The sequence below is a fragment of the Hyperolius riggenbachi genome, chromosome 4, assembly GCF_040937935.1.
Source record: "Hyperolius riggenbachi isolate aHypRig1 chromosome 4, aHypRig1.pri, whole genome shotgun sequence".
Taxonomy (NCBI): Eukaryota; Metazoa; Chordata; class Amphibia; order Anura; family Hyperoliidae; genus Hyperolius; species Hyperolius riggenbachi.
In genome coordinates, this window is record NC_090649.1 from 224,829,823 (window position 1) to 224,840,934 (window position 11,112).

Sequence of the window (11,112 nt, forward strand, 5' to 3'; positions counted from 1 at the left end):
ACAGGTATACAGTGGCGGGTTCACTGAACAGAACAGGTATACAGTGGTGGGTTCACAGAACAGGTATGCAGTGGCAGGTTCACTGAACACAACAGGTATGCAGTGGTGGGTTCACTGAACAGGTATACAGTGGCGGGTCCACTGAACAGAACAGGTATGCAGTGGCGGGTTCACTGAACACAACAGGTATGCAGTGGCGGGTTCACTGAACACAACAGGTATGCAGTGGCGGGTTCACTGAACAGTACAGGTATACAGTGGCAGGTTCACTGAACAGAACAGGTATGCAGTGGCGGGTTCACTGAACAGTACAGGTATACAGTGGCAGGTTCACTGAACACAACAGGTATGCAGTGGCGGGTTCACTGAACACAACAGGTATGCAGTGGCGGGTTCACTGAACACAACAGGTATGCAGTGGCGGGTTCACTGAACACAACAGGTATGCAGTGGCGGGTTCACTGAACACAACAGGTATGCAGTGGCGGGTTCACTGAACAGTACAGGTATACAGTGGCGGGTTCACTGAACACAGCAGGTATGCAGTGGCGGGTTCACTGAACAGGTATACAGTGGCGGGTTCACAGAACAGGTATGCAGTGGCAGGTTCACTGAACACAACAGGTATGCAGTGGCGGGTTCACTGAACACAACAGGTATGCAGTGGCGGGTTCACTGAACACAACAGGTATGCAGTGGCGGGTTCACTGAACACAACAGGTATGCAGTGGTGGGTTCACTGAACAGGTATGCAGTGGTAGGTTCACAGAACAGGTATGCAGTGGTGGGTTCACAGAACAGGTATGCAGTGGTGGGTTCACAGCACAGGTATGCAGTGGTGGGTTCACAGAACAGGTATGCAGTGGTGGGTTCACAGCACAGGTATGCAGTGGCAGGTTTACTGAACAGGTATGCAGTGATGGGTTCACAGCACAGGTATGCAGTGGCAGGTTCACTGAACAGGTATGCAGTGATGGGTTCACAGCACAGGTATGCAGTGGTGGGTTCACAGAACAGGTATGCAGTGGTGGGTTCACAGCACAGGTATGCAGTGGCAGGTTCACTGAACAGGTATGCAGTGATGGGTTCACAGAACAGGTATGCAGTGGCAGGTTCACTGAACAGGTATGCAGTGGTGGGTTCACAGTACAGGTATGCAGTGGTGGGTTCACAGAACAGGTATGCAGCCAGCCAGGAACAAGTTAAGGCTAACTAATCTTTCCCTGAGAGACAGTCTGCAGCAGCTCGCCCTACTCTCACTAACGCAGGCAGCACACGAGTGACCGTAATGGCCGCCGCTGCCTGCCTTATATAAGGGGGGGTGGGGCTCCAGGGGCTAGTGTAGCCTAATTGGCTACACTGGGCCTGCTGACTGTGATGTAGAGGGTCAAAGTTGACCCTCAAGGTGCATTATGGGGTGAACCGAACTTCCGCAAAGGTTCGCCAGCGGGACGCGAACGCGTACCACCGAAGTTCGCGTGGAACCGTTCGCCGGCGAACCGTTCGGCCCATCTCTAATCACTACTTAATACAATCACCTGATCTATATCTTGTTTTTTCCACCACCAATTAGGCTTTCTTTGGGTGGTACATTTTGCTAAGAGCTACCTTACTGTAAATGCATTTTAACAGAAAGAATAAAAAAAAACAGAAAAAATTCATTATTTCTTAGTTTTCTACCATTACAGTTTTAAAATAATACATGCCTCCATAATTAAAACTCACGTATTATATTTACCCATTTGTCCCGGTTATTACACCGTTTAAATTATGTCCCTATCACAATGTATGGCGACAATATTTTATTTGGAAATAAAGGTGCATTTTTTTCAATTTTGCATCCATCCCTAATTACAAGCCCATAGTTTATAAAGTAACAGTGTTATACCCTCTTGACATAAATATTTAAAGAGTTCAGTCCCTAAGGTAACTATTTATGTATTTTTTTTAATTATTATTATTGTAATTTTTTTCTTTTTATTATTATATTATTTTTATTATAAAAAAAAAAAAATCGGGGCATGTGGCGAGCACGAGTGCAGGAGCGCGGATAGCGGCGGCACCACCAGGGGCGGTATGTGTTTCTACGCCCCATGTAGTAAAGTGGTTAAAGAAGAAATGGGAATTTAACTATTCATGCAGGATTTTATTTTGCAATAAAACAGTGTTTAAAACATTTCTATGCATAATTTAAAAAAAGGTTTTTGTATTTAAAATATGTTTGAATAATGTGCAGATCAGAAGCGCATTATATGTGCATGATTCAGTGTATCTCCTTTTCAAGATATTGGCATGGCCAGTAGCGTAGCAATAGGGGTTGCAGAGGTTACAACCATACCTGAGGCCTTGAGTCGGAGGTGCCCTCCCTTAACTGCAGTATTAGCTCTATTGGTCTTGTGCTGGTAATTTTCACTCCTGTAGTAGTGATCATTAACAAGCAGTTTTCCATCCCATTCTTGCACCTCTGACACAGTGGTTGTCCATGGCAGGTTTTGGTGTGCTGTAGCAATTGTTATGTATCGAGTGCTGGGGGGGGGGGGGAACAATGTAAAACTTGCACTGGGGCCCAGAGCTCCTTAGCTACACCACTGTGCATGGCAATTCCATAAATACATTGTAAAGGCGTGCACAAACACTTCACGTGGATAAGCCCAAACAGACTCTTCCCTTAGCTACAACCGAGTGACACATTCTGTTGCTATGGCAAAAAGAGGAGGGACAATGGACACGACAAAGCAGCTTCCTACAGGTGGGGTAAGGAGAGAAGCAATGTGGTCTGCTGCCTGAAAATTAATGATCTAGTATGCTGTATTCTTTAGCAACCTCATGGGACACCTGTACACATACTGGATTCTTGGCCAAGATAGCCCCCAAAAAGCTGCCTTGGCTGAGAGAGATATGTCTAGTGTGTGCGTATGAGGCTTAAAGGGAACCTGAAGTGAGAGGTATATGGAGACTGCCATATTTATTTCCATTTAAACCGTGCCAATTGGCAGTTGCCTGGCAGTCCTGCTGATCTGTTTGGCTGCAGTAGTGTCTGGATCACACCAGAAACCAGCAGGTAGCTAACTTATCAAATTTTGTCAGAAACATCTGACCTGTATGCTTGTTAAGGGTCTATGGCTAAATGTATTAGAGGAAGAGGTTCAGGCAGGGCAGCCAGGTCACTGGTATTGTTTGAAACTAAAAATATGTCAGTCTCTATATCCTGCTCACTTCAGGCATCCTTTCATTTGTTATCCTGTGTTGACACGGATTGCAAATAAGCTATGGTCTGGGCTGATCTCTGTTTGAGTAAAGAGCTTTGATGCCATTTCCACATACTGGGCTCTATTCACAATAAGTAGTTCGGTAAAAGCATTTTGGACAGTAAAATACCTCATGCAGTATCTTACACTTTTTTTTCCAAATTCACAAAAGTTTTCCCCCATGAGGCAGAAGTTGAACACACATGCCTCAATTCACTAAGCCCTGACCGGTAAGTGTCACTTACCAGCCTTCTAGCAGGGCAGCAGGCAGGAAGGAAGCTGTGTGTGTGACTTTCTAACCAATACATTCTGTCATCCCTTTAGATGTGCTGCAGCCACCAGGGGGAGCTCTTCTGTGTGCTACAATACAAATATGCAATCTAAAGGGATGCAGGGATGCCCACAGAATTGGTAGTTCCTTCTGCTTTGATACACTGAGGCAGGGGTCACACTTGTCTTTCAGTTTCTACACTTTGCAGAAAACTGAAAGACAAGTGTGACCCCTGACTTACAGCAGCTAATGTAATTTATAGAGAAAACTGACAAATTGCGCAAGATGTCAGGTTTTTTTTTCTGCATGCGAAATCTGCATTAAAGTGTGACCTTGCTTATTGATTAACATGAGTTCTCAGTTGAAGTCAGTTTTTCTGTGCAGAAAACACGTACAAAAGCCGGTAAGTGTGACCCCTGCCTGAAAGACCCACCGGCATTACAGTGAGAAGCAGGCTGTGTGGCTCTCCCTATTGGCTGCCTGGCTCTCCCCAGTATCTGTCTGTCAAATCTACCGCACAGACACAGCATGGGGAGAGCTAGTTATCGGCTGCTGTGAGCTGGAGAACAAAAAAAACATTTTTGGCCGGTAAATGACATGCGGAAATCTTCGTAAATGGACAATCTTGATATTTCCTGAGGTAATTACTGCACAAGTCAGTAATTTACCTCACTAGTCAGGAACTGTGATTTTCTGTGCGTAGATAGGTTTAGTGAGTTGTAACTTGGGAAGGTGATCTATAAAATCAGCTGTGTTCAGCATTACCGAATGTGGTAATGCTTTGCGAATAGAGCCCAATATGTCTGTTGAAGTGCTGGTTAAACTGTAAATCTGTACTGACTACTTGCTGAGTTTAGTAATGTAAACATTGGCAGTGATAAACTTGTTTTATTAGTAACTTTTGCCTGCTGGGCACAAAATAACATAGCTGCTAATGGGTAAAACAGCAGCAAAATCAGTAATGCAAGTACATTATCGGCCAGAGCTTTATTTTAAGTTACTCGAGCATAAGTACACTATGGCTTTAAAACAAAGTTTAACTGTATGTAAAACACTATGCCTTAAAGAGAATCTGTATTGTTAAAAAATCGCACAAAAGTAAACATACCAGTGCGTTAGGGGACATCTCCTATTACCCTCTGTCACAATTTTGCCGCTCCTCACCGCATTAAAAGTGGTTAAAAACAGTTTTAAAAAGTTTGTTTATAAACAAACAAAATGGCCACCAAAACAGGAAGTAGGTTGATGTACAGTATGTCCACACATAGAAAATACATCCATACACAAGCAGGCTGTATACAGCCTTCCTTTTGAATCTCAAGAGATCATTTGTGTGTTTCTTTCCCCCTGCAGTTATCTTCCACTGAAGTGTCAGGCTGTTTCTTCCTGCAGAGTGCAGACAGCTCTGCCTGTATGTAATTCCTCAGTATGTGAAAGCCCAGCCAGCTCAGAGGAGGATTTATCCAGTTTGTAAAAGATAATAGAGCAGAGAGAAGCTGCACTAATCTAAATAACACACAGCAGTGTGCAGAGAGGGGCCTGGAGGGGGAGATGCATCACAGAACCACAACACTGAAGAACTTGGCAGCCTTCCAGACACAGGCTGACAAGTCTGACAAGAGAGAAATAAGTTGATTTATTACAGAGATGGTGATAGTAGAGCGTGCTGCAGTAAGCCAGAACACATTAGAATAGCTTTTGGAACTTGTAGGATGATAAAAAACAGGATGCAATTTTTGTTACGGAGTCTCTTTAACTCGAGCATAAAACAAAGCTCATTATTAAAATGCCTGATCAAACTTTGTTTTACTTTTTGGATTGTTTACTGTATCTGTATTGCAGAAATTTCCTCTCTAATCAGAGCATTTCTGAGTACACTACATGAAGAGCAAATTCTCAAATGGTAATGCTTTTACTGATAAAAAATTTAAATGGAGTGGGAAGGGATAGACTAAAACAAAACAGACACCAACTTAAAGGCCAGCTGAAGTAAGAGGCATATGGAGGCTGCCATATTTATTTCCTTTTAAGCCATATCAGCTGCCCGGCTATTCTGCTGATCTTCTGCCTCTAATACTTTTAGCCATAGACCCTGAGGTTGGTTTTACCCCTGGCCTGTGCATTTGCAGTGTGGTGCCCTGCCCCCGTTGCATCCCAACACACAAAATGTCAATCATATTACCCTGTAGCAGAGTGTGCTGACAGGGTTATATGCATAGCTCGCCCCTAGTCCAGTGATGCAGTCCTAGCTGGACAGGAAGTACATCACTGGGATTCCCGGATTTCCCTGTCGCATTCCTGTCATTCCTCGCATGCACACCACACCGCTGTGCCAACATGTTTAAAATTCCTGCATCACCCATTGACTTACACTGCTTCCGCTACATCACCGCAGAAGTCCGATGGTAACTGTTGACTTTGCAGCGGCTGGTCGGTGGATTGGGCACTTCAGCGCAATGCGATCCTGTAAGTGTGCCAGGCCTCATTGCCTTGCATTGCCATTGAAATAACCTGTGATAAAACAGGGTGACTCAAGGTTGGCAAGGCAAGTGTAAAAGGCGCCTGAAGAAGCATATGCAGATCAGGTGTTTCTGACATTATTTTCAGATCTGACAAGATTAGCTGCATGCTTGTTTCTGATGTTATTCAGACACTACTGCAGCCAAATAGATCAGCAGACCCACCAGGTCACTGGTATAGTTTAAAAGAAAATAAATATGGCAGCCTCCATATTGGTCTCACTTCAGTTTTCAGTTATCCTTTAAGTAAAATACTTTGATTGTGAGCATTATTTACACTATCCAAAACTAGAATAACTTGAATAGTCTTGAGTTTCACTTTATGAAAATCATGTTTGAAATGCATTAATTCAGTGTGCTTTTACACAGTCTAAAGCTAAACCGTTTTGTTTCTTTTTCCCCCTTAAGCTTCATGTGGTCATATGAGAAAGTTCACCTAAGTATGGTTCAAGTGATCACTGGCAAACTCATTGAGTCCTTTGATGAGGAATTTCGGACACTTTATGCTCGATCATGTGTACCGGCAGTGTTTGGTCCAGAAGAATCGGCGATTGGAAAACACAAAAAAATTCCTTGGGAAAATGGCTCCTATTCATACCAGAACTCAATTTCTTCACTGCTTTCTGCTTCAAGCCAAAGAAGCCTTTTTGGAAGAAAAGACCAAATGCACACATTAGACTCTAATTTTCTAAAAGCTCGGAGTAGATTTGCAAATAATGAAGAAGATAAATACAACACAAGAAACTTGTCATTCAGAGGATTCAATGTCCAAAGTAAAATCAATCACTTCCAGCAGTTTGAGCGTAATGATAACTGGAAGAGACACAGCTATGCCGCAGGGGAGAAATCAGAGACATCTCCCTATTTAATGCTCAACAGAGCTATAAACAGCAGAATCAACAATCCTCCAATGCACTGGAATAGACAGCCTGATATGGCTAGTATAGGGTCATCATCAAGAGGGGGCTATTCAAGCCATTACACTGGATCTACAACACAAAACTATGCAAACCGTCTATCCCAAAGAATAACTCCAAACCTTCCTGAAAGAAATTCAACTGTGCGAAGGTCTTTCCATGGAACGGACAATCAGGTGAGATTATTACAACAGAAAATGCCCACTCTGGAGCATACAACCAAGTCATACCTCCGAAACTGGAGAATTGAGAGCTACTTGAATGATCACTGTGATGTACCTCCAGATACAAGTGAAATTATGGGAGACTATGACAGACCTGAACACTCCATGGAAAATTCATTGTACAACTCAACACGACACCACTCATCAATTCTATACAAGCCTACTATAACTGAGCAAAAAGAAGCTAGAAGCTGCACGACAAACTCTTCTCACTCAAATTCCACTATTGTAGACTCTCAAGGGAGTCTCACTCCAAAGGCAACAACGCCACAAAGTGTCAGGTTTACAGAAACTCACGACATCAGCAATCTCAAAAGCTATGACACACCACATGTGTCTCAACATCACGATGTGTTGAAAAGGCATAGTGTACACGTTCCAGAAAACGCCCAAGTCATGAATCATGGTTTAAATTACAACACTAACCCGGGGCCATCAAGTTACCTGTATACATCACTTTGTAAAACCAGGCCAACAGATAGTGTTAGGAAACCAAATGATAATATTCTAAAGCGACGCAGCTTGCCACTTTTTGAAAGTCGCAAAGTCAATTTAGGTCAAACTAACAATGTAATTCCACAAAACTATATTTACAATTCACTAGTAGTCAGGAGGCAGACTGAGAACCCTGTGCCACAAAATCCAACAAATTTTAATAGTGTTGAGAGATTACAAAACAGTTCACCTCACGTAGCTGAAAATGTCCGCAGTGAACAAGTAGAACCCGTGAAGAGTGCTCATTCCTCGGAGTCCTTAGATGAAGAGAACAATAAAGACTCTCCAGGTAAGAAGGAAAGTAAAGGCTCCCCTAGTTTTCTTAAAAAAGGCTCAAAGAAGCTCAAATCATTACTCAATCTCACACCCGATAAAAAAGAGACACTTTCCAAAAACAAAGCCCCTGCTTTCTACAGAATGTGCAGCAGCTCCGACACCCTCGTTTCTGAAGAGGATGATCAGCAAAGTTCAAAAAGTCCAAAAAGAAATGATGCCTCTCCTAAGAAGGAAAAAACAACACTGTCAATCTCTCAAATAAGCCTTAACAGAAGTAAAGAGAATGTAGCTCTAGGATCTGCTAAATCGAATCCGCACCTTGCTGATGATGGAAAATCAAATCAATCTTCAAGTCTTAGTACAGTGGAAAACAAGTTCCTAGAAAACACTGGTGATGCCTCCGCTCCACGATTTAACACAGAGCAAATCCAGTTCCAAGAACCAAAAATGCAAACACAAATCAACCCCTATGGAAGATTAGCACCTTCTAGCAATTATCATTCTTTAAGAATGCCAAAAGAGAACATCCACAGAGAACTGTCCCAGAGAGAACTGCACCACAGTGATATGCCAGCAATGCTACAGAGAGAGATGCACGTAAGGCATTCACAGCACAGAGATATGCGGCAAAAAGAGTTGTTGCGTAGAGATGTGAATACAGTTCCATCTGTGTCAGAATTTCCAAAAGCTCAAGAGGACTCAAGCCTTCCTCGCCCAAATGACAGACGAGTCTATAGTCGCTTTGAGCAGTTTTATAGACTTCCAAACAATGCACCCCCTTCTAATGTGCAAAACAGCACACCTCAGGTTTTAGACTATAAGAACAAGGGCATTGTAGCTAATGTAAATAATTACTCAAGACAACCGCCAAATGTATTAAGCTACAATTCCACAGTTTACAACTCCGTTCAGCCTAATGAAAACAAATTTGGAAGATTCATGCAAAAATTTGGAAGTTTTATTCACAAGAAACAATAATATGAACTGATTGTTGAAGTAGATATGAGCACAAAATAAAATCAGCTGTGACCACCAGAAAATAATTGTCTTAAAGTGGACCTGAACTTTTGCACAGGAAAGAAGGAAAACATAAAGAAATGCACCCTGTATGTATTGAGAGAGCTTACTCTGTTTAATTCCCCCTCATTTGTGTCTAATCAAAAGTTGTTATCTGATCTCTCCCCTGTGTCACATGACTGCCTGTGCCAGAGATGGCAGATAAGCCCATTTGAATGTATAGGCTCTTAATACGTCTGTTTCCATGAATCAGGAAGTCGAAACAGTGCAGATTTATTTTAGGATTTGTTTTGGCTGTAACATAGAAATGTTTTTATTTTTGAGGACATTCTGAGTTCATATCCGCTTTAATAAGGAACTTCAAGATCAGGTATATCTGCCCGCCTCTGGGAATAACAGCTATCACGGGGAGTCCAATCTGGGTTAGAGGTCCATCAATCCTCTACAAAATGTCCAAGGCAAGAGTAATCCCAGTGAGGACTCGACCCTTCACGGATTTATATCCAATCAATATTTATTGCACATCGAGGAGCAGTAGTATAGAGCAGAACAGACAGCATGACGTTTCAGGCGGAAGCCCTTTCTCAAATGAACGTTTCTCATTGATGTGCAATAAATATTGATTGGATATAAATCCGTGAAGGGTCGAGTCCTCACTGGGATTACTCTCGCTTTAAAGAGAGTCTGAAGCGAGAATAGATCTCGCTTCAGACCTCATATATAGCAGGGCACTTGTGCCCCTGCTAAAACGCCACCATCCCGCGGATTAACGGGGGTCCCTGTCCCCCCAAATCCCCTCCGTAATGCGGGGGAGCGCTTCCGCATTGAGGCAGGGCTAGCCGCCGCAGCCCTGCCCCACGCGCGTCTGTCAGACGCGTATCTCCGCCTCTCCCCCGCCCCTCTCAGTCTTCCTTCACTGAGAGGGGCGGGGGAGAGGCGGCGATGCGCGTCTGATAGACGCGACTGGAGGCAGGGCTGCAGCCATTAGCCCTGCCTCCAGGAAGGGCTAATCTACGACCAACCTAGCGACCAACTTTTGCGGGGGGTGGGTTGGGGGTGAAGGGACCCTCGTGCAGCCGCGGGATAGCGGCGTTTTAGCAGGGGCACACGTGCCCCTGCTATATATGAGAGCTGAAGCAAGATTTAGTCTCGCTTCAGTGTCTCTTTAATAAGGAGACAGTAGTGTCTGATACTCACCATCTTTACTTCTAACTTAACCTGATGAGATAAGAAACAATTGCATCTATCCTCCTACTTCTAAAAATGACTTTTTTTTAGATATCCCACAATTTTTATCCTATAACCTCTTGCATACTGGATGCCTCTGGCCACTTTAACCCTCCTGGCGGTTTGCAAAAAAATCGCCAGGGGGCAGCAAATCTTTTTTTTTAAATTTTTTTTTTTTTTTTCATGTAGCGAGACAAAGTCTCGCTACATGATAGCCGCTGCTCAGCGGCATCCCCCCAGCCCCTCCGATCGCCGCCGGCGATCGGAGATCCGGAGATCCCGTTGAAAGAACGGGATCTCCTGGAGGGCTTCCCCCGTCGCCATGGCGACGGGCGGGATGACGTCACCGACGTCATCGACGTCGTGACGTCAGAGGGGACTCCGATCTGCCCCATAGCGCTGCCTGGCACTGATTGGCCAGGCAGCGCACGGGGTCTGGGGGGGGGGGCGGCCGCGGCGAGAGGAATTGCGGCGGATCGGCGGGTAGCGGCGGCGATCGGGCACTGCACGCAGCTAGCAAAGTGCTAGCTGCGTGCAGCAAAAAAAAAATTATGCAAATCGGCCCAGCGGGGCCTGAGCGGTGCCTTCCGGCGGCATAGCCCGAACTCAGTTCGGGCTTACCGCCAGGAAGGTTAAAGAGAACCTGAACTGAAAATTAAAAATCAAAATAAACATAAACACGTCATACTTACCTCCTGTGTAGTCTACTCCTCAATCTCTTTCTCCTCTCCTGCGTCCTGTTTCTCCACTGTGATAAATGGAATTCTCTGTCCACCATTTTGAAAACGGCCATTACCCCATAATGGCTTCCTGGTTAGCACACTGTTAAACTGTAATATTGTCCACTTGAGCCATAGGAAAACATGGACATTACCTTGCACATTCAGTTGTAACTGACAGCAGCTGATATATAACTGA

The 11,112-nt window shown here is 44.1% G+C and overlaps 1 protein-coding gene across 1 annotated transcript in view; it reads left to right on the forward strand.

The window, feature by feature from the left end:
• FAM83B (family with sequence similarity 83 member B) overlaps positions 1-10,331 on the forward strand; it is a 204,792-nt gene extending 194,461 nt beyond the window's left edge. The window contains exon 5 of the mRNA XM_068281390.1: positions 6,447-10,331. Within this exon, the coding sequence (XP_068137491.1) occupies positions 6,447-8,928 (2,482 nt within the window). The 3' untranslated portion in view covers positions 8,929-10,331. The remainder of the gene's footprint in view (positions 1-6,446) is intronic.
• The last annotated feature ends 781 nt before the right edge of the window (positions 10,332-11,112 follow it).